This window comes from Gopherus flavomarginatus, chromosome 6 (assembly GCF_025201925.1).
Source record: "Gopherus flavomarginatus isolate rGopFla2 chromosome 6, rGopFla2.mat.asm, whole genome shotgun sequence".
Classification (NCBI taxonomy): domain Eukaryota; kingdom Metazoa; phylum Chordata; order Testudines; family Testudinidae; genus Gopherus; species Gopherus flavomarginatus.
Window position 1 is genome coordinate 29772349 of NC_066622.1, and position 23674 is coordinate 29796022.

The 23674-nt window shown below is 57.0% G+C and overlaps 1 protein-coding gene across 2 annotated transcripts; it reads right to left on the reverse strand.

The window, feature by feature from the left end:
- Positions 1–706: 706 nt before the first annotated feature.
- On the reverse strand, positions 707–22885 carry CNIH2 (cornichon family AMPA receptor auxiliary protein 2). 2 transcript variants are annotated; one of them, XM_050959221.1, is made up of 6 exons: positions 21685–22885; positions 14290–14358; positions 4538–4585; positions 3284–3396; positions 2318–2461; positions 707–2080 (listed from the first exon to the last, which is right to left on the reverse strand). In XM_050959221.1, exons 1-6 carry the CDS (start codon positions 21763–21765, stop codon positions 2053–2055), a joined length of 483 nt encoding a protein of 160 aa, XP_050815178.1. In that variant the 5' UTR covers positions 21766–22885; the 3' UTR covers positions 707–2052. The 2 variants fall into 2 exon arrangements, with proteins under 2 accessions (XP_050815178.1, XP_050815177.1); XM_050959220.1 differs by lacking the exon at positions 21685–22885 and having other exon boundaries at positions 14290–15799.
- Between the last annotated feature and the right edge of the window lie 789 nt (positions 22886–23674).

Below are 23674 nucleotides of genomic sequence, written 5' to 3' on the forward strand. Positions count from 1 at the left end.
GCTGAGACAGTGAGTGTGTGCCCGCTGGTGCTCAAGGGCTGCGTACACCTCCAACAGCAGTGCCCAGCCCTGGGGTGAAGGCCCCCATCTCATCCTGGCAGGCTTTGGGGAGCCCTGTGGCAAGGGACTCGGAAGCAGGGCTGCCAGCAGTCTCTTTTACAAGGGACGTCCCTTATTTTTTCCTCTCTGCACAAGCAGCGCCGGAGTTGCTGAGTGCTGCGAAAAGCAGCCAGCAGTGCCCCGGCAAGTGGAGGGCGGGCGGGGGGGAGGGGGAGAGAGTATGGTTTCCTATTGCTACTTGCTGCCAACTCAACTGACAACAATATTGGGGGGGGAGGCCTACGAAAACAGGCCCTTAGGTTTGAACCACAATATTGGTACCTCTGGAAGGCCTCTGGATTGTTGCAATGCAAAACAGCTCCCCAGCGCCCTGGGGCTGGGAGCACAGACCTGTCCCCAGGAGGCCAGGATTGGTGGGTACAGGCTGCTCAGCACCTCACTGTCCTCCACAGCAGCAGTGCCCGAGCACACACACACACACACAAACACACACACACCCGGCCCCCAGCCCCTTGGGAAGCAGCCAGTCGGGGGGCCTGCTCAGCCCCTCTCCTGTGGCTGTGGAGGGGGCCAATGAAGCACTGTGGCAGGGGACTGGATTGGAGCTGGTGCCTCCTAGCGTGGAAAGTGCCCCCTCCCCCGCCCCCCACCCTGTGGCCGGATTGGAGCCAGCGCTCCCTGATGGCCCGTGTCCCACTTACAGACACCAGGAGGTCAATGGGGCGCCTTTTTTTTTTTTTGCAAGTTTTTATTTAGCCACAAAGTTGAGGATTGTTTATCCAATGTTTCTTTTATACACAAATGCCCTGTGGGGAGGAAGGGGGGGACGACCAAGGGGAAGCGATTTCCCACTCACACACACACATACTTCTCTAGACAGCTCTGGCACCAGGGTCCCTTTCTGTATGGGTCTGACCCCAGGTGGAGGTGGAGGGCATGGAATCCCCTCCCTCTAAGCCCAGGGGTTTCCTCCCCAGGACCACTGGCACTGAGCCCAGAACAGCTCCCCATGTGGGACAATGGGGCGCTCTGCACAGGGACTCCCCATGCAAGCTAACAGGTCACCCGACACAGGGACCCCATCCCAATTTTCTGGACTCAAAGCCCAAATTTGCATGTACTCCAAAATCCTTCCCCAGCTTGGTAATGAGGAGGCAGGGTTGGAGGGGTCCTGACATTTGCAAGGGGGGGTGACCTGGTGAGGGTGTCATTGTTCAGCCTTGACCGCCTTCTCCCCGGGGTCTAGTTAAGGCACCCCCTGGGCCCCCCAGCCCTCACACCAGACAATAACTCCTGGTAACAAATTCAACACTACAAACACACAGAAATACCCTGCCATGCCCTGGCATATGTGGGGTTTGGGCCTGCCCTGGGGTGGGGTGCGGGGCCAGGGGCTGTGCTTCATAGGTTGTGGGTTACATCCCCTGGATTAGATGTAAATGTGTCCAACAGAATAATCCCCCAGTCTTGTGTTGGGAACATCAGCCCTGAGCCCCTACCCCCACATTATAATGTCACTGCAGGGAAGGGGTGCCCAGTACCCAGCTCCCCTGCACCCTAAAATGGGTTTAACAGCGGGGCAGGGTGCTCCATCCCTCTCCCTGCCCCCCAACAGACAAGCTCACAATGGGGAGTGTCCCAGCTGCAGTGGGGAGGGGGTCGCTCCTGCCCTGGCCCCCATCTCACATGTAGGGAGGGTACATCTGAGAGGAGATGCACCTCTCCTCACGGGCGCTGCAGAAATGAGGGGCAGCAGGGTTTAGTGAGTCACTCAAAATGTGGGGTGGCCCTAATACGGGAAGGCCCAACATCTGATCCTGCGAGTCGTCCAGCGATGGGGCACAGCCTCAAATCCATGGGGGTGCTGGAGTTTCAGGCCCCCCCTGTGTTCCCAGCATCTCTTGCGCTCTCCTAGAAACAGCTGGTTGGGGGTGAACCCAGGAGTCCGGGAGCAGCCACTGAGATAATTGTGGGGTCCCCCACTCAGTCCTCTTAGAAACTCACCAAAGTATAAACCATACTGGGAAGAGAAAAAGAAAGACACCCTGAAATGCTGCAGCATAACAGAGCTGCAGGTCAGAAGCAAGGGGCACAGAGTCTCAGTGCCAGGCACACAGACCTGAGCCCCACCCCAGAGACAGCGGTACCTCAGTATGGGGTGAGGGATCCCCTGTATAACCACCCCATGCCCCACCCCAGAGAAGGCTGCTTCTCAGCCGCTGGAGAGGATTCCCCAGAGGCCGTGCTGAGGCGCTACCTGTACAAGTAGTAGAAGAAGGACAGCAGATAGAAGGCTAGTTTGCACCACGACTCCTTCTGGCAGTAGTTGAGGATGTCGGCATTCATGATGGAGACGGCATCGTACATCACCTCAGACCCGTCTGCCGGGCGGTGGAAGTACCTGGGGGACAACGAGGCCAGGGCTCAGACAGCGTCTTTGTCCTCCCAAACCCCTCATGCAAGGGGCTCCTGTAGTACTTAGGAAAGACCCCCACCCTAGCCCAGCCACGCCCATGGCTCTGCCAGTCCTCCTGCTCAGCCAGTTCCCCTCCTAGCCCAGCTGCACCCATGGCTCTGCCAGTCCCCCTCCTAGCCCAGCTGCGCCCACGGCTCTGCCAGTCCCCCTGCTCTGCCGGTCCCCTCCTAGCCTAGCCACGCCCACGGCTCTGCCGGTCCCCCTGCTCTGCTGGTCCCCCTCCTAGCCCAGCTGCACCCACGGTTCTGCCGGTCCCCCTCCTAGCCCAGCCACGCCCATGGCTCTGCCAGTCCCCCTGCTCTGCCGGTTCCCCTCCAAGCCCAGCTGCACCCACGGTTCTGCCGGTCCCCCTCCTAGCCCAGCCGCGCCCACGGTTCTGCCGGTCCCCCTGCTCTGCCGGTCCCACTCCTAGCCCAGCTGCACCCACGGTTCTGCCGGTCCCCCTCCTAGCCTAGCCACGCCCACGGCTCTGCCGGTCCCCCTGCTCTGCCGGTCCCCCTCCTAGCCCAGCTGCACCCACGGTTCTGCCGGTCCCCCTCCTAGCCCAGCCGCGCCCACGGCTCTGCCGGTCCCCCTGCTAGCCCAGCCGCGCCCACGGCTCTGCCGGTCCCCCTGCTAGCCCAGCCCTGGGTACCCCTGCCCCATGTCCTTCAATCCCAACCCACTTCCCCCAGAGGCTGCACTCCCCTCCCCCTACAAGCTGTCCTCTCGAGGAGGGCTGACTCCCAGGGCGCAGACCCCACTCACCTCCAGAGGTGGTAAAAGAGCAGAGGGATGTTGAGGCCCAGGGTGACCCACTCGGCTGCACACAGGAACATGAGGCAGAAGAGCCCATGGATGGAGTATTCAGGAACCACAAGCTGGAAGGGAGAGCAGGCCCTGGTCAGTGGGGAAATAGAACCCAGGAGTCCTGGCTCTAGGGTTGTCAACCCTCCAGGATTGTCCTGGAGATGCCAGGAATTTAAGATTAATCTGTAATTAAAGATTATGTCATGTGAGGAAACCTCCAGGAACATGTGCAACCAAAATTGGCAAGCCTACCTAGCTCCCAGTGCCAGTGGTGGGTGGATGCCACCTCAGCACATTGTGCTCCCCACAGGCACCCCATTTGTATTCTGCGGCTTTGATGTGGCCATGTCCTGTCCTGCCAGCACCCAGGTATAAATAATACATGGGGCTGTGGGGGACATATTCTCAAACAGGAACGCTGAGCAACACACAACGGGGAAACTGACGCAAGCAACACAGCACCTCCCCAGGGGCATCAGCTCCCATCCGGCCCCAGGCAGGGAACCGGCTGGCTCAGGGTAGCAGGGAATAGGATAGGGGGCCTTTGCTGGGGGCAGCTCTGATCTGGCCCTAAGGCAGGTGGGGACTGGCTGGCTGACTGGTGGATGGGTGAGGGTTCAGGGGGCTGTGGGGTGAAGATGCTAGGAGCCTAGGAGGAGGAGGTGCGAGGGGGGTTGGGGGCTCAGAAGGCTGTGGAGAGAGATGTTGGGGGCTTCGGGGAGGCGGTGCAGGGAGCCTAGGAGGGGAGGGGGTGTGAGCAGACGAGGCTGTGGGGAGGAGATGCAGGGAGCTGAGGGGGTTGGGAGTTCAGAAGGCTCTGGGAGAAGGGGGGGCTGTGGGGCTGAAGTCCAGGGAGCCTAGGAGGGGCAGGAGATGGGAGAGGGTTTGGGGGTTCAGGAGGCTGTGGGCTGTGGGGAGGAAGTTCAGAAAGCCCAGGAAGGGGAGGTGTGCTGGAGCTTGGGGGTTCAGGATGCAGTGGGGAGAGGTGAGGAGGCTATATGGAGAAGGTGCAGATGTTCAGCGAGGTGCAGAGGTTGAGGGGGATAGAGGGTTCAGGCACTGTCAGTTGCTCCCAGGTTGGGGGTTCAAGAACTGGTCATTCACCGTTTTGGAGACTGAAAGAGCTAAGACATAACAGGCAGCGATGGGGCCACATGGACGGTGGGGTGGGGTGAACACACAGACAGGTGAGGCAGGGACACACAGACGCACCTTTCTCAGGAGGCAGCAAATCCGCTCAATGTTTTTCAATCGCTCTCGCTGCAAGGGGGAAAGAAACAGGGAATTAGATTGAGAGCTGGCACAGGGGAGGGCTGAGAGAAGGGGGGAGGCAGGAACAGAGAGGGGTGTTCAAGCCTGGTGGGAGGGGCTGGGAGTCAGGACTCCTGAGTTCTATACCTGGCTCTGGGACAGGAGTCAGGTTGGAATGTTACAAATTGATGGTTATAACCTATTTAGGAAGAATCAAGTGGGCAAAAAGGCAAGAGGTGTGTCAAATATGGCATTATGTCTGTCTGAGTCATCGACAGCTCAGAAGCAACTGATCTACAATGCTTATGGATCAATGTCCTAACAGATAAAGCAATAGATTGGTTACTAGATGGTGTCTTCTACATGCCACCAAATCTACTAGGGAACAGGATGCCTGGCTCCTTCCACACCTGTTTTTAATGAGTAGAGGGGAAATAAACAGTGGGATCATAGGGGCTTCAATCTGAGTGACATATGCTGGAGGCCTCCTGCTGTCAGTGCTAAAACATCTTTGGAATTTCTATATATTATAGATTGCACTTATAAATGACAATTTCCTAGCTCAGAGTGTTGCATCCAACATGAAGGAATTCTATATTAGACCTCATCTGGACAGATTAAGAGGAATTGAGCACAGAACTAAAAAGTTGTTGTTGCTTAGGTGCAAGCGATCATGACTTGATCACATTTGTTATGTATAAACAGAATAAACTCCAAACTAGCAATATATATTAACTTATGTTTAAAAGGTCTAGTTTCACAAGGCTGAAAGCTAAAAGGAACCAAGTCAGCTGGGAGGCAGAATTTAATGAGAAAAATGTGAATGATAATTAGGAATTGTTTAAGAACATTTTAATAGAAGCCTAAAAAGTCACAATCAAGAAAGAACCCATCTCTCTTAGAGATGAAGTGAGGGCAGTTCATTACAATAAATGAACGAGATAGATGAAAGAAAGAAAGAAATGGGAGCGAAGGGAAGTCAATAGCCATGAATATAAATCAGAAGTTAGGAACTGTAGAAAATTAATAAGGGAAGCAAAAGGACACAGGAGTGATGTTTGGCCAGTAGAGTTAAGGACAATGAGAAGGAATTTTTTTCAAGAATATTAAGAACAAAACAACATTGGTCCATTACTAAATGGAAATAGCAAAATTGTCAATAATAATATAGAAATAGCAGAAGTATTCAATAACTATTTGTGTTCTGTATTTGAGAAAAAGCCAGGTAATGTGTTCATATTATATGATGATGATGGTGATGAAACACTTTCTATTCCAATAGTAATTCTGGAGGATGTTAACCAGCATCTACTAAAGTTAAGACATTTCTTAATCAGCTAGGCCCTATAACTTGCATCCAAATGTATACAAAGAGCTGACTGAGGTGCTCTCTGGACCATTAGAGTTGATTTTTCAAAACATTTTGGAGCACTGGGGAAGTTCTAGAACAGAGGTTCTCAACCAGGGGTCCAGGCCCCCTGGGAGGGGGGACGCAAGCAGGTTACTGGGGGTCCTCCAAGCAGGGCCAGCATTAGACTCACTGGGGCCCAGCGGAGAAAGCCAAAGCCCCACTGCCTGGGGCTGAAGCCCGAGACATGATCTCTGCCCCCTGAGGCTGAAGCCAAAGCCTGAGCAACTTAGCTTTGCAGGGGCCCTGTGGCATGGCCCCAGGCAATTGCCCTGCTTGCTACCCCTAACACAGGCCCTTGCTCTTATATACAGAAAACCAGTTGTTGTGGCACAGGTGGGCCGTGGAGTTTTTATATCATGGGGGTGGGGAGGTCTCAGAAGACAAAGGTTGAGAACCCCTGTTCTAGAGGACTGGGAGAACACTAATGTTGTGCCAATATTTAAACAGGGTCAAAGGCTGGACCTGTGTAACTACAGGCTTGTCAGCCTGACATCAATCCCAAGCAAGACATGGGGCAGCATATGATGGCACCCAATTCATAAAGAATTATAGGAGTGTGATATAATTAATGCCAATCAAGGTGGGTTTATGGAAAATAGCTCCTGTCCAACTAATTTGGTATATTTGTTGATGAAATTCCAAGTTTGGCTGATGAAGGTAATAAAGCTGATGTAATATATTGAGACTTCTGTAAGGCATTTCATGTGCTGCTGCATGAGATTGTGATTCAAAACCTTGAACAATCCAAACCCAACATGACACACATTAAATGGGGTAAAGCTGGTTAAGCGCTAGGTGGCAAAATGTAACTGTACACAGGGAATCGTCACTGAATGGGAGTGTTTCTAGTGGGGTCCCAAAGGATCTGCTCTTGGCCCTGCCCTAGTTAACATTTTTATCAGTGACCTGGAAGAAAACATCAAATCATCATGGAAAGTTTGCAGACGACGCAAAGATTGGGAGAGTGATAAATAATTAAGGTAGATCACAGATCCAGAGTGATCTGGCTCCCTGAGTAAGCTAGGCACAAGCAAACAATGCATGTTGTAATATGGGCAAATGTAAACGTACACCTCTAGGAACAAAGAACGCAGGCCATGCTTTCAGGACAGGGAACTCAGACAAGGGCTTGGGGCTCATGGCGGATGATCAGCTGAACACAAGCTCCCAAGTGTGATGCTGTGGCTAAAAGAGCTAATGCGATCCTGGGGTGTGTAAACAGGGGAATCTCTATTAGGAGAAGGGAGGTTCTGTTACCTCCGTGTGTGGCGTTGGTGCAGCCGCTGCTGGAATTCTGCATCCAGTCCTGGTGCCCACAATGCAAGAGGGACGCTGATAAATTGGAGGGCTCACAGAAGAGCCGTGAGAATGACTAAAGACTTAAAGAACATGCCTCAGAGTGAGAGATTCCAGGAGCTCGATCTGTTTAGTTTAACAGAGAGAAGGCTAAGGAGTGACAATCACAGGCTATGTGGGGAACAGAAATTGGATAATGGAGCTGCAATAGAGCAGCCAAAAATCTAGCAAGAGCCAAGGGCTGGAAGTTGAAGCTGGACCAGTTCAGACTAGGGGTAAGACACCTACGTTTTTAATCATGCAGATAATTAACCATTGGAACAATTTCTCCACGGCTGTGGCGGATTCGCCATCACTGGCGACATTTTTCTAATAGATCTGCTCTAGTCTAGTGCAACCAGCGATTAATTCATGGAATTCCTATAACCTGTAGCAATGTAGGGCTGGAATGGACCTAACACGGTCATCTAGGTCCACCCACCTGCGGGAGACAGGACCAAGTAACCCTGGCTTACCCCTGCCAGGTGTTTGTCTAACCTGTTCTTAAAATTTTCCACTGAAGGGAGTTCAGCTGCCTCCCCAAATAACCTGCTTTAATTAGGAACAGGTTATACAGAAGGACAGACTAAAATGATCACAATTGTCCCCTCTGGCTTAATAATCTAGGAACCTTGTGGTTAGAGCAGGATGTCAGGGAGGAGGGGAGCCAGGACTCCTGGGTTCTATTCTCAGCTGTGGGACGTGAATGAGGTCTAGTGGTTGGGGTAGGAGAGGATCTATATGGATACCTGCTCTGGGAATTAGCTTTGTGTGTTGGGGTATTGTTGGAGCTGGGGTCAGGGGTGGGGTGCAAGTAGCCATAAAGACACCTCATTGCCCTTATATAGGGCTGAGGTTTGCAGAAACTCCAAAATGAAGGTGGAGCCCAAATCCCAGGGCCTCTGGGGCCCCACTTCCTTCATCTCAAGCCGTAAAGTGGGTTCAGGCTCCGTCATTCATATCATTGTCTAACACATCGTGTGCCCTTAGTTAAGGGTTGTACAATACACAAGTCAAGGATCTTGTAATATCCTACATAAACAGTGAGACTAAGCCCTACACAAACATAGACAAGACCCCACATAAACACAGACATTAAGCTTTGCATAACTACAAACACAAATACTAGCCCCTACGTAGACACAGCTCAAGAGAAGTGGCTCTGCTTGTGCTCCCATGAGGGGAAAGGGACCATTTACATTTCCAGTTTCTTTAGCACGAACCCCAAGGCGAGTGGGGCCCCTGTGACGAACTGGGAAAGTTCTTAATGTTTTCTCTGAATACTGTGTTGGTGCCTCAGTGTCCCCATGGCAGTTCTTAAGTATCTGGCAGAGCAAAGGGCCAGTGCACCTAAATGCCTGACACTCTGTCTCCTAGCAACTGATGGCCTGGGCCCCTCCTCTGCAAAGGTGCCAGCTGAAGGTGTTGGAGACAAAGGGATCAGGTGACCTCCTGGCCCGGGAAAGGGGCTGAGGAGAGAGGAGGGGCTGGGAGGGGTTGTTAGTCTGGAGCTGGCTGGGGTCAAGGGTGGAGGGCAGACCTGGGGGTCTGGCTCACTGCCCCCCAGAATGGACCCAGCCGAGGGGTCCGGTTCACTGTATCTACAAGCTCTGTTTTAGACCCTGTTCCTGTCATCGAATAAACCTCTGTTTTACTGGCTGGCTGAGAGTCACGTCTGACTGCAAAGTGGGGGTGCAGAACCCGGTGGCTTCCCCAGGACCCCGCTGGGGTGGACTCGCTGTGGGAAGCGCACGGAGGGGCAGAGGATGCTGAATGCTCCAAGGAGAGACCCAGGAGGTGAAGCTGTGTGAGCTTCTTGCCCTGAACAAGTCTGCTCCAAGGGAGAGGAGGCTCCCCAAAGTCCTGACTGGCTTGGTGGGGAGCAGTTCCAGAGCATCGCCCGGTGACTCCGTGACAGCCCCAAAACCATGAAACTAGTTTTGAAATCATGTCGCACTGGGCAGGGGAGGCTCCAGGCCCCAGCATGCCAAGCATGTGCTTGGGGCGGCATGCCGCGGGGGCGCTCTGCTGGCCACCGGGAGGGCGGCAGGCAGGGTGCCTTCAGCGGCATGCCTGCGGAGGGTCCACTGGTCCCGCAGCTTTGGTGGAGCCGCGGGGACCAGCAGACCGTCCGCAGGCATGCCTGCAGGAGATCCACTGGGGCCGTGGGACCGGCGACCGGCAGAGCACCCCCCACGGCATGACACTATGCTTGGGGTGGCGAAATGTCTAGAACCGCCCCTGGAATTGGGCTTGTATTTATTGGCTCGGTGCCTGCGGGGTGCCTCCAGGACACAGATCCCAGCTTCTCCCCACAAGGGAGAGAAACTTGCTGCAGGTTTTACATATTATAGCCATGATTCTCCGAAGATCCCAGGACTCTGGGAGCTGAGGATTTAAAGGCATGTCTATACTGCAATAAAACAGACATAGCTAGGCCACACCAGCTGACTCAGGCTGGCAAGACTCAAGCTAAGGGGCTATACAACTGCAGGGTCAGTGTATGGGCTGGGGCTGGAGCCTGGGCTCTGGGACCCCGTAAGGAGCGAGGGAGCCCCATGAGCCCGAATAAAACTGACAGGGGCCAGCCCAGGTGTTTGGCTGTAGCATAGACATACCCTAAGACACCAAATGTCATGATCAAACTCTGAGTCTGGGCAACAGGGACTTCAAATGGCAGCTTTTTCCAACAGAGACTCAGCCTGAAAGGATTCCTGCTCTGGACCTCTGGATACCCTGCTGGTGTCCCCGTGCTGATCCGCAGCCCCTGCTATCCAGCCCTGGGTCCCCACACAGCTCTATCAGAGACTCTCAAACCCGCAGCCCCTGCTATCCAGCCCTGGTCCCCACACAGCTCTGTCAGAGACCCTCAAACCCGCAGCCCCTGCTATCCAGCCCTGGGCTACCCACACAGCTCTGACAGACCCCTCAAACCCACAGCCCCTGCTATCCAGCCCTGGGTCCCCCACACAGCTCTGTCAGAGACCCTCAAACCCACAGCCCCTGCTATCCAGCCCTGGGTCCCCACACAGCTCTGTCAGAGACCCTCAAACCCACAGCCCCTGCTATCCAGCCCTGGGTCCCCACACAGCTCTGTCAGAGACCCTCAAACCCACAGCCCCTGCTATCCAGCCCTGGGTCCCCACACAGCTCTGTCAGAGACCCTCAAACCCACAGCCCCTGCTATCCAGCCCTGGGCTACCCACACAGCTCTGTCAGAGACCCTCAAACCCGCAACCCTTGCTATCCAGCCCTAGGTCCCCACACAGCTCTGTCAGAGCCCCTCAAACCCGCAGCCCCTGCTATCCAGCCCTGGGTCCACACACAGCTCTGTCAGAGACCCTCAAACCCACAGCCCCTGCTATCCAGCCCTGGGTCCCCACACAGCTGTGTCAGAGACCCTCAAACCCGCAGCCCCTGCTATCCAGCCCTGGGCCCCCATACAGCTCTGTCAGAGACCCTCAAACCCGCAGCCCCTGCTATCCAGCCCTGGGTCCCCACACAGCTCTGTCAGAGACCCTCAAACCCGCAGCCCCTGCTATCCAGCCCTGGGCTACCCACACAGCTCTGACAGACCCCTCAAACCCGCAGCCCCTGCTATCCAGCCCTGGGTCCCCACACAGCTGTGTCAGAGACCCTCAAACCCGCAGCCCCTGCTATCCAGCCCTGGGCCCCCATACAGCTCTGTCAGAGCCCCTCAAACCCGCAGCCCCTGCTATCCAGCCCTGGGTCCCCACACAGCTCTGTCAGAGACCCTCAAACCCGCAGCCCCTGCTATCCAGCCCTGGGCTACCCACACAGCTCTGACAGACCCCTCAAACCCACAGCCCCTGCTATCCAGCCCTGGGTCCCCCACACAGCTCTGTCAGAGACCCTCAAACCCACAGCCCCTGCTATCCAGCCCTGGGTCCCCACACAGCTCTGTCAGAGACCCTCAAACCCACAGCCCCTGCTATCCAGCCCTGGGTCCCCACACAGCTCTGTCAGAGACCCTCAAACCCACAGCCCCTGCTATCCAGCCCTGGGTCCCCACACAGCTCTGTCAGAGACCCTCAAACCCACAGCCCCTGCTATCCAGCCCTGGGTCCACACACAGCTCTGTCAGAGACCCTCAAACCCACAGCCCCTGCTATCCAGCCCTGGGTCCCCACACAGCTCTGTCAGAGCCCCTCAAACCCGCAGCCCCTGCTATCCAGCCCTGGGCCCCCATACAGCTCTGTCAGAGCCCCTCAAACCCGCAGCCCCTGCTATCCAGCCCTGGGCCCCCATACAGCTCTGTCAGAGCCCCTCAAACCCGCAGCCCCTGCTATCCAGCCCTGGGCCCCCATACAGCTCTGTCAGACACTCTCAAACCCGCAGCCCCTGCTATCCAGCCCTGGGTCCCCACACAGCTCTGTCAGAGACCCTCAAACCCGCAGCCCCTGCTATCCAGCCCTGGTCCCCACACAGCTCTGTCAGAGACCCTCAAACCCGCAGCCCCTGCTATCCAGCCCTGGGCTCCCCACACTGCCACTGACCCTGCAGAGAATAGAAAGCAACTCGAGCTTCATCTGTGGGGACTGAAACCTCAGTGTCTCTGCCCCTTAGCCACCCAGTGAACCCCAAACCCTGGCTGGATCAGTAACACAAAAGGCAAACTTACAAGCAGGACTCACACAGCAAGTTCCTGCCACCTGATCACCCCCTCTTGAGCACAGCCAGATCCCCAAATTCACTCTGCTGTGACACCTCCACCCCCCCACCTGAGCAAGGTCAGCCCCCAGAACCCACCCTCATCAATTTCCCCAGCTCCTTCTCTCCCTTCCTCCTTCACCCCCATCTCATCCCCGCCAGCCCCCAACAGCCCCCACATCTCAGTTCCCCGTGGTAAATCCAGTCACCCAGCAACAGCAATGGGATAAGAGCTGGATTCTGAGCTCAGCTTCCCTCGGTCAATCAGAGCAGTGCTTACTTTGTAATGAAAGAGGTGCTGGGGCTCATGCAATGTTTTTTACATTCATATCAGATGCAGCAAGCCCAGAGGTGCTGGGGCTAGGCACTGCCAAGGCCAGAGGTGCTGGGGCTTCGCCCTGGCACACATTAAGCACTGATCCAGAGTCACCAAGTGCAATGGGGCTAGGGACAGATTCTGAGCTGAAAGCCTGAGTAAATCCAAAGTCACCATCTGACTACGATGGAGTGTGGGCCAGTCTGATGTTGGTTACCTGGGATAAATCCAGATACACCCCTGACTGCACTGACATCAGGGCTGGATTCTGGTGTCAGCTCCCACAAGGTATATCCAAAGTCCCTCACTGACTGCACTTGGGGTCAGAGCCAGATTCTGGTGTCAGCTCCCACAGGGTGTATCTGAAGTCACCCCTGACTGCACTGGGGTCAGCACCAAATTTTGGTGTTATCTCCCACAAGTTGTATCCGGAGTCACCCTGGACTGCACTCAGGTCAGGGCCAGATTCTGATGTCAGCTCCCACAGGGTATATCCGGAGTCACCCCTGACTGCACTGGGGTTGGGGCTGGATTCTAGTATCAAATATGAAATGAGGGTACTCCAGTACTGAAATGTCAATGAATAGAATTTGGGTGAGAGTGGGATCTAGTGGGGAAGGGGAGGCTGGGAACCAGGACACCTGGGTTCTATCCCCAGATCTGGGGTGAGAGTGGGTCTAGGATTAGAGCAGGGGGACTGGGAGCCAGGACTCCTGGGTTCTATTTCTCTTTCTCATCCCTACTCATTGCATGATCCTGATCCAGTCCCACCCCCATCTGTGTCTCAGTTTCCCATCAGTCAGGCAGATGCTGTGTGCGAGCAGGAAGGTGGTTGACTCCAGGGCTCCAGACTGTGCAGACAGGGAGCACTCTGCCCTATGAGGAGTTATTCCTCCGCCTTACCCAGCTGCCCCCTCTCTTGTGTCTGGGCTGGGCTGGGCAGAGTCAATCCCAGCAACCTCAGGGCCTGCCCCGCTCCTGCAAGCCAGGGGCTGCAGCTGGGGCCATCGCTCCCACTCCATTTCTCTAAATATAAACAGTTCAGTGTGACCTGAATTCCTCTCCCAGCAACTCCGTTACTGCAACTGCCACGCAGGCAGCACACAGGGCTCGCCACCCACCAGGACACCTGGGTTCTATCCTCTGCTCTGGGAGGGGAGGGGGTCTAGTGCGGTAGTTCTCAGCCTTTTTGGGCTCAGGACCCATTTGTAAATGTTTATGGCCCATCTAAATGGGGGCTGCTGGGATAGCAGGCGGCTGGGATTGAAGAGTATCAGCTGAGCTTGGCAGGAACAGGACCCAGGGCTGCTGCAGGTCAGGAGTGCAGGGCATTGGCAGAGCTGAGTGGGAGCCCAGGGCAGGGCTAGCGGGGATGTGAGTTGGGATAAGGGGCACCAGCACTGATGCAGCTGGATCAAACTAGGCAAAGAGAGATTAAAAAGCAGCAAGCAGTGGGGTTGGGCCAGGGGTGTATGAGGACAGAAGCAGGGAGTAGGGCACTGAGGAGGAAAAGGAAGAGGGGTGAGGGGATGGGAGGGGGAGTTGGTGCCAAGCTGTGGAATCCCTTTGAAATCCCAGCCCCAGAGTGGTGTTGACACCCCCAGGGGACCTGCCCCAGGGGCTGATGGGAACTTTGGGACCTTCCAAAAAAAACATTTGAGTGACACAAACTTCAGCGCAGCACAGCCAGTGGGAGAGAACCCAGGAGTCCTGGCTGCCAGCCCCCACCCCCCCTCTAACTCACTAGACTCCACTCCCCACCTTGAGCTTGGATAGAACCCAGGAGTCTGAGAGCCCTGCACCCCTCATGCCACCATCACTCATGCATGGCAGAGGACAGTTGAGCGGACACCACATTTAAGAAAAATAGGAATGACACGGGTGACATCGTGGAGGTTGGGGGGAGTGCAGGGTCAGGGGAAAGGTCAGACACAGACAGACACAGAGACAGACACACCTCTCCCACATCTATTGACTTACTGCCCTCGCCGGGTTCCCCTGGTCAATGGGACTCTTGAAGTCTGTGTGCAGCTCGTCAAAAGCGATGATCTGTGGGGGGAGAGCAGGATCAGAGACAGCTGCAGAGAAAGACAGATCCTCCCAGCCCAGCCCTGAGACACGGCTGAATCTGGGGTGGGACATGAGAGCAGTGTATCCAGGTATCTCTCACCCAGTGCTGAGATGCAGCTGCCTCTGGGATAGGGTGCAAGGATTGTTTATACAGGGATCCATCCCCACATTCCCATGGGGGCTCACCCATTCATTGAGGGAAGGGTATGGAGTTCCCAGGAGAGCTCCCCTCATGGGAAGCAGGCTAGAGGGGGTCACACAAGCCCATAGTGGGGCTGCCTGAGAACATGATCACCCATGCAGTGTCTGGCCCAACTGACACAATCTTATGTACATATGCAGATCAGCAGTCATCCTGCTAATTTGTACAGGGGAACCCCAGCTGAGGGCTGATGAAGCCGGAGAGAAGCATCTGCCAGTCCCACCCACTGGGGCACCCACCCAGATACACCCCCTCCCCCATTCACACACACACCTTCTCAGCTCCCCATTCAGTCACCCTTCCTCTCTGGCCCCAGGGCAGAGAATGGGACATGGTGCCTTCCCCTCTATGCGGTGCTGGCTCCAATCCAGCCCCAGGGCCAGGGGACTGGCTGGCTCATGGATACAGGAGGTGGGGAGGAACAGACAGACCCTACTGCTAACAGTCACTGCTTGATAAACTCCCCAGAGGTGACAAAGCCGACAGGAATTCACCAGTCTCAGCCACTTTGCACCTCCATATCAGTAATAAAACTATCAATGATCAGAGCAGGAGTCTGGCTCCCAGCCCCCCACTCTAACCACTAGACCCTACTCCCCTGACAGAGCTGGGATGGAACCTGGAGTCCTGGCTCCCAGCCCCCGTGAACTCATCTGTCCCCTGAAGAGCTGGATCTGTCCTCCCCCAAGCGTTACTAGGGAAGTTAGCTCCCAGCAGCATGTGGAGGGACCCAGCTTCCCTTGGGGTCCAGTTCCCTCCCCCGACTCCACATGGCTCTGCTTGGGCTCTTGCCAGCACAGCCGGCTCCGGAACAGCCAGCCCCAGAGCCCCAGCCAAATGGGGTGACTCAGCCACCGCCTCCCTGTCCTCCGGGGGCTGGGAGAGATCCGGTGTGAGACAGTGGGGGGCGGTCCCCGTAGCAAGCCCCCTGCCTGGCTCAGAGCCGATACCCCCTCCCCCCAGGGGGGAAATGTCCCATTCCCGGCCTCCCCAGATGGAGATTTCTGTCACTAGCCTGAGCTCAGTCCTGCAGCCATGGTCTCCAGCAGGTGTGTCTGGGGGATTCCCTTCCCGCTTCCAGAGCCCCCGCCCATGAGTTTGCCTGCCAGGTCCATCACACTCAGGCCCAATAACCAGCACCCAGAGCCTCCTGGCTCCCTCACACACGCCCCAGCCGCAGACACTCCCGTCACCAGTTTCCGGGCTCTCAGAGCAGAGACCCACCAAGGCGATGGGCTGAGATATATAGCTCTGCTCTGCTGGTGTCCTTCAATCCTGACCCACATCCCCCTGCTAGCCGAGGCCCTAGGCTCCGCTGACCCCCACAGCTCTGCTGGTGCCCCCAGTCCTGACCCACAGCCCCCTGCTAACCCAGCCCTGGGCTCTCCCCCAACCCCACAGCTCAGCTGGTGCCCCCCAATCCTGACCCGCAGCCCCCTGCTAACCCAGCCCTGGGCTCCACTGACCCCCACAGCTCTGCTGGTGCCCCCAGTCCTGACCCACAGCCCCCTGCTAATGCAACCCTGGGCTCTCCCGCACCCCCACAGCTCAGCTGGTGTCCCTCAATCCTGACCCGCAGCCCCCTGCTAACCCAGCCATGGGCTCCGCTAACCTACACAGCTCTGCTGGTGCCCCCAAACCTGACCCGTAGCCCCATGCTAGTCCAGCCTGGGATCTCCCCCACCCCCACAGCTCAGCTGGTGCCCCCCAATCCCAACCCGCACCCCATGGCTAACCCAGCCCTGGGCTCCTCTCCAGCCACAGTCAGATCTGAGCTGCACTTGGTACCTGTCAAAGCAACAATGAAGGCTACAAGCGCCTGTTGGGGTTGCTTAGCAACTCTCACACGCGGCTTCTCTGCCTGGCAGGGGAGGGATTCTGCTTCAGTGCCCACCCCCCATAACCTGAGCCCTGGGAACAGCCTGCCAGGCCAGCTGGGGGAGCAGGGAACGAGGGATGGGGTAACGAGGTGGCTGGCTGGGCCATTTAGCTGCTGCTGTCTGGGGCTGGGTGCCTGCCCCACACAGAATGAAGCTGAGACCCTACAAACTTGCTGCACACACCAGGCCCTAGACAGGGTCCAACACTCCAGCTTGTGCTGGGACAAACATAAATTGGTGACAGGCACAGTGGGGTAGATTAGGGGTCAGTGTGCACTGCGGGGTGTGGAGGAGGGAAGCCAGGGTCCAGAATAGCAGGGGATTGGGATTGAGGGGCACCAGCAGAACAGGGGGCTGTGAGTCAGGACTGAGGTGCACTGGCAGAGCTGGGGGGCTGTGGGTTGGGGTTGAGGGGCACCAGCAGAGCTGGGGGGCTTTGGATTGTGATTGAAGGGCACTGACAGAGCTAGGGGCTGCAGGTTGGGATTGAGGAGCACTGGCAGAGCTGGGGGACAGTGAGTCGGGATTGAGGTGCACTGGCAGAGCTGGGGGGGCTGTGGGTCAGGACTGAGGTGCATTGGAAGAGCTGGGGGGCTCTGGGTTGGAACTGAGGAGCACTGGCAGAGCTGGGAGCTGCAGGTCAGGACTGAGGGGCAGTGGCAGAGCTGGGGGGTTGCGGGTGGGATTGAGGTGTGGCAGAGCGGGGCGGGAGGCTGTGGGTCAGGATTGAGGTGCACTGGCTTTGCACAGTTACAAACTCCATCCCCTCCATTTCCCCCGCACCCAGCACCTGCCCAGAATAGGAGGGCAAGAAACCGGTGCAAGACCCGCCCACCATTGGCCGCCTGGGAGCCGGTCGCTGGGGCAACGGGATAGTTTCCAGCGGGGGGCGTGGAGTGAGCTGGAGGACCTTTCCCTGCTGCTCCGAGGGGTCAGGAACCGCAATCCCCGATTGCCAGAGTCCCCCAGTTACCTGGGTCCCCCGATCCCAGTCACCTGGGCCCCTCAATTATCTGGGTCCCGCGATCCCAGTCACCTGATATCCCAATTACCTGGGTCCCCCGATCCCAGTCACCTGAGTCCCCCAGTCACCTGGGTCCCTCAATAACCTGGGTCCCTCGATCCCAGTCACCTGGGTCCCTCAATAACCTGGGTCCCTCAATCCCCGCCACCTGGCTATCCCAATTATCTGGGTTCCCCAATCCCAGTCACCTGTGTACCCTGATTGCCTGGGTCCCCAATTACCTGGGTCCCCTGATCCCAATCACCTAGGTTCTGAGCCTGGGGAAGGGCAGGATCAGGGGACAGCCAGGCTCACTCCTTCTATTGAGACAGGAGCCCTGGCTGGGGGAGCTACCCGCCTTCCCCATAGGTGCTGGAACTAGGGGAGCTGGGGGTGCTGCCACACCCCCTGACTTAAAGTGGCTGCCATCCTCTCCAGGGTTACAGTTTGGTTCAGTGACTCATCACCCCCACTATATAAATTGTTCCAGTGCCCCTTCCCCTCCCTCCACACAGGGATCCCCCAGCACTCTGTCTCGAGTCTGGGGAACCATTCAGCCCCTGGGCTCCCTGGTGGTGAGAGAGCTGCTTATTGCTGGAGGGAGGGGGGGCTTACAGGGCAGGGGGGCACCACCTCTGCTAGGAGTTTGGTTGAGGAGACCCATCAAAGCAATGTGTAGACACATGTGGGCTCTCCCATGCAGCCAAGCCCCCTCAGGGACCAGGCCCTGTCAGGGGAGTGGGAGCCCCAGGCTGGGGCTCAGGACACTGGGTTCTGTTCCTGGCTCCCCTGCAGATTCCCTGCAAGCTGTTTGACCCCCTTGCCTCAGTTTACCCTCCACTGCTGGGGGGGAGGGGAATCTATGAGTCCCAAGGGCTCAAGTGGGGGTAGCGAGGGAATGGGGCAGGGCCCCCTCTCAGTACACAAAATATTATGGGATGTGTCACATGTTCAGGGAGGAAAGATCACTTATCTGTGGGGTGCTGGAGTTCAATGCAAACGCCTGACCCCCAGCACAGAAAGGAAGGGGGGCACCATAGTGAGCTCCCCCTCAGCACACCTCTGGGGGATACTGGGCTGGATGGGCCACTGGGTGGCCCTGGGGCAGTGCACAGAAGGGCGTTAATGGCCAGGGGTGGGGGTTAGTGACCAATGCTTAATTTGTAATGAAGGAGGTGCTGGGGCTCAAGCAATTTCTTTACATTCATAACTGATGCAGCAAGCCCAGGGTGCCGGGTTATGAACTGCCACACCTAAAAGTGCCGGGGCTCAGCCCTGGCACAAATTAAGCACTGGTAGTGACACAAATTCACTATCAGGACCCCTGGGGGATTAGAGGAAGGCCCAGCAAGGCCCGGAGGAGCTAGTACCTACATCCCTAGAGCCATCTGGGATAGCTGCTCCCAGGGCTCAAGCCCCACCACATCCCTCCCTAAAACCTCCACCACTGTGCTGCAAGCTGGCCCTCAATAGGGGGCGCTGTACTGCAGGGAGCAGAGCGGGGGGAGGGGTCAATAGGGGGCACTACCTCCTCGCAGTCATTACTGACCCCACTGCCGTGGGGAGCAGGGCAGAGTGAGGGGCTCAGCAGGGGGCGCTGTGCTGCAGGGAGCAGGGCGGGGGGCTCAGCAGGGGGTGCTGTGCTGCAGGGAGCAGGGCGGGGTGCTCAGCAGGGGGTGCTGTGCTGCATGGAGCAGGGCGGGGGCTCAGCAGGGGGTGCTGTGCTGCAGGGAGCAGGGCGGGGGCTCAGCAGGGAGCGCTGTGCTGCAGGGAGCAGGACAGGGTGCTCAGCAGGGGGTGCTGTGCTGCAGGGAGTGGGGCGAGGGCTCAGCAGGGGGTGCTGTGCTGCAGGGAGCAGGACAGGGTGCTCAGCAGGGGGTGCTGTGCTGCAGGGAGCAGGGCGGGGGCTCAGCAGGGGGTGCTGTGCTGCAGGGAGCAGGACAGGGTGCTCAGCAGGGGGTGCTGTGCTGCAGGGAGTGGGGCGGGGTGCTCAGCAGGGGGCGCTGTGCTGCAGGGAGTGGGGGACGGGAGCACAGTGATACAGGGAGCAGGACAGGATGCTCAGCAGGGAGCGCTGTACTGCAGGGAGCAGGACAGGACAAAATCTTTACATGTCCGGGACTCTGCTCACATTCTGTTTGGTACATTCCCTTTTGCTTCTGACTGGAGCTAAAATTTTTCCTCTGACTGTTTCTTGATAAAAAATAACATTTCTGTCCAAACCCAACTGTCCTGTTTGCACGTTTTTGCAATGAAAAGGTTTGGCAGTTGGTTTTGAAATGACTTTTCAGAACAAAATTAATCGATTTTTATAGAGAAAAACATTAAAAGTTGGAAAAGGTCTAAATGAGAACCAGACGCTTCCATTAACCCCAAATGCCTGGGGGGGACGCTTCTTTTTGTGGGAAATTTCGAAATATTTTCCTTCTTTTCCAGAAAAAATGTTGAATTTGTGGAATTTGCCATGAAATGGGAAATGCAGTTCACACCCAGCCCTACTCCTGTGTCATCCTAGAGCACTCTTCAGACAGACAGGATTCTGCTTCACTTCCTGTCCTAAACTATTGTGTTACCCTGTCCTGTTATCACACACCCCAGAGGCTGCTGTAGCTCAGTGCCAGGCAAGGGATTGCTGTATCAACATCCTCTGTGCCCCACCCTAGAGGTGGCTGCATTTCAGCACCAGGGGAGGAAATAGCGGGCAGTTCCCAGGTCCCCCTGGATCGTTGCTGCCAAGACAGACCTTTCTAGCCAGGGGTCAGGAATGGTCCCTGTTTCAAATGCAACTATGCCCCAAACACTGCTGGTGCCCCTCACTCCTGTCCCATAGCCCCCTGCTATCCCAGCCCTGGGCTTCCCCCACCCCACAGCCCTGCTGGTACCCCTCACTCCCAAAAACCACAACCACATTTTCATCCTCGACTATTGCAAAGATCATTGCCCCAGACAGCTGTGGCTGGAGGCCTCCCAAGGCAGGGGCAGCTGCCAAAGCAGTTGGGTGCTCTGGGGGTGGGGGCTGGGCAAGGAGGGGGGTGGAACAGCTGTGTTGTGATGCCCATGGGGAGGGGGCAGAGATGAGGAGGCAGTGATCTGGGGTACAGAAGGGACAGGCCCAGGCTGTCTCTATGCAGTGGAAAGCCAAGCCAGACCAGTGTCCGTGTGGGGGAGCCCAGGCTGGGATAGCAGGGGGCTGCAGGTGGGGATTGAGAGGCACAGAGGCTAGAGTAGGAGGGGGCTGCAAGGCAGGGCTGAGGGGCACTGGCGGAGCTGGGGGGTGCAGGGCTAGCAAGGGAAGCGATGGGGAGACCTCCCTCCCAGAACCAGAGCAGTTAAACCCACCACCCAGTTATTGATACCCAGAGCCCATCTTGTAAACAGATGTAGTTCCTATGGCAACCAGCGCCAGGTTCCCTAGCTACGGCTGAGAGAAGGGGGGTTACATCGCGGGGAGCCCGGGATATGCAGCAGCCCTGGAACAAAGGGGGGGAGCAATCCAGCGGAGGGGAATTTCGGGGATCCACGGGGGATTTGCTGTGGGAAGTGGGGACTCTGCACGGGAGGGTGTTGGGAGAGAGGGATCGGGCTGCAGAGGGGGATGTTTGGGGAGGAGGGGGTTGGGAGGCAGTTTGGGAGACCCAGGGGAGCTGGGACACAGTGGGGATCCACGACGGAGGGGGGTTGGCTAGTGGGTTCTGGGGGGCAGCGCAGGCAGACCCCCCCACCGTGGGTTTCCTAGCTACGTCGGCTCCATATCACCACCATCATCGCGCACACACACACCGACTGATGGGAGCCCCGGTCCGGCCCAACGTCTCCTACCAGCCCGGACTGGGGAGCACCCCCCAGGCAGGGCCAAGGGGGGTGGTGAGCAGGGGGGCCTGGCGACGGGAACTGGGGCTGCTGCGGTGTTGGGGGGTGGGGGGCAGAGGGAAATCGTCTGTCTCTTTCATTGCAGAATTATTCATGATTCTCGCTAAGCAGAGACTCAGGCACAGCCTGTCAGCAGGGACCGAGAGACGCGGGGGTGGGGGGAGCAAGTAGCGAGACAAGCCCGAACCCCAGAAACGGAGCAGAACGAATGGGGGGTCTGGCTGGGAGAGGAGGCGGCCTGACAGGGACACGGGCAGTCTCCTAGCACGCCCACCCCACAGCCCGGATCCCCCCATCCCGACCCCCCCCAGCACCGAACCCCCATCCCGACAACACCCCCCCGCACTCACATGCCAGATGACGAAGAAGATGAGCGAGGCGCACAGCACCAGGGTGAGCATGTAGCAGAAGGCGGCGAAGGTGAACGCCATGGTGCCAGGACGCCTGGGTCCCTCCGAGCCCGTCCGGCGGGGAGTCTCAACCCGTGCGGCCGCCCATGAGCTCGGGGCGCCGCCGTGGGGAATCGGGGGGACCCACCCGCCTAGGAGCGCTGGGGAACCCGGGCCCTCATCTCTCCGGGATCCGCCTCAGTTCCGCTCCGCTCCCCGCTCCGGTTCGCTACCGGCTCTGCCGCTACTGGCGGCCCCGGCCCCGCTTGCAACGAGCCGGGAGGAGGAGCCGGGGCGCAAGCGCAACCGCGTGTGAGTGTGGCAGAGAGAGGGGTGTGAGTGTGAGCCAGGGAGAGGTGAGGGTGAGGGGCTCTGAGTGTGAGACAGGGAGGGCGTGAGCCAGAGACAATGGATGGTGTGCATGGGTGAGACACGGAGGTGTCGTGTGTGTGAGACAGACAGAGGGGGTGTGAGACAGGGAGGGGGTGAGTGTGTGAGACAAGGAGAGCGGGTGTGAGGCAGGGAGAGGGTGAGTGTGTGAGACAGGGAGATGGTGAGTGTGTAAGGCATGGATAGGTGTGAGTCGGAAGGGGTAGGAGTGTGAGACAGGAAGGGCAGAGGCCAGAGACAATGGATGGTGTGCATGGGTGAGACATGGAGGTATGATCTGTGTGAGACAGGGAGAGGTCTGTGAGTGTGACACAAAGGGTGTGAGGAAGAGACGATGACAACAGTGTGTGAAACACAGAGCAAGGTGTATGTGTGAGAGAGACAATGGTGAGTGTTGGGGGGGTGAGGGAGACAAGAAAGATGTGAGTGTGCAAGAGACAGAGAGGGGGTGTGAGAGTGTGTGTGAGACAAAGGGTGGGTGAGGGGGGTGGAGGTGTGTGAGAGAGACAAAGGAGGTGTGTGAGAAGGGTGGGGGTGTTTGAGTCTGTGTGAGAGGGAGGCTGGGAGAGAAGTGTGTGTATGAGTTAGTGTGTGAGAGAGACAATGGGGTATGAGGAGAGAGAAAGGGTGGGGGAGGCTGAGGAGAGGAGTGTGTGTATGAGAGAGTGTGTCCTAAGGCGGGCGGGGTGAGCGATAGAGACAGGGATGGTGTGTTTGTGTGACAGACAGAGAAGAGGTGAAAGAGAGATGAGGGAGAGCGGAAGGGCAGAGTGTGAGGAGGGATGACTGTGTGTGTGAATGTGACAGAAAAGGGAGTGTGCATGCAAGAGACAGTGGTGTGGCTGTGTGCACAAAGGGGTTGGCTTTAGAAAACCATAACCGGGGGCAGGACATTTAATTGCCTGGCTCCATATATGTTCACACACAAACATCTATGTGGCCTCCTGCCTCTCTACAGGGGCAGGTGGATGATGATGGGGAATCTCTGCTAGAGGGTCTGTGTCAGATGGAGTGTGTATCTGTGCTGGGTTGTGGGGTGGAGCCTGTGCCACCTGTGGGGGGATTCAGTGTGTGGGGGTCTCCCTGGTCAATGCTGTCAGGGTTTGCCCTATCCTCCCCCATCACACACCAGTAGGATCCTCTCTCCATTATTTAATTAATTGCTTTGGGTTCCCAGGAGGGGCAGGAATGGGGGGAGGGAATCCCTGGGTGGGGGCTAGGGAATTGAGAGGGGATACCATTACCAGCTGGATCTTGAGAGATTGGCAATAGTGGAGTGGGAAGACAGGGGGAGAGAGTGGAGGATACAGGGGTTGACGTGGGGTTGGGGGACTGCTTTGTGGAGGGAGCTGAGTATGGTAGGTTGTGTAGCTGTTCAAACCACAACTACACAACAGAAACATCAGCCCCAGCTGCCCACCACCTCACTATGATCTGTACACACACTCTGCAGATACTGTATACACACACACACACTGCACACATACACAAGTGCTAAACCGGGCACAGCAACAATATGCTGTTTAAGATGGCCAAATAAAAAGTTATACATCTAGGCACC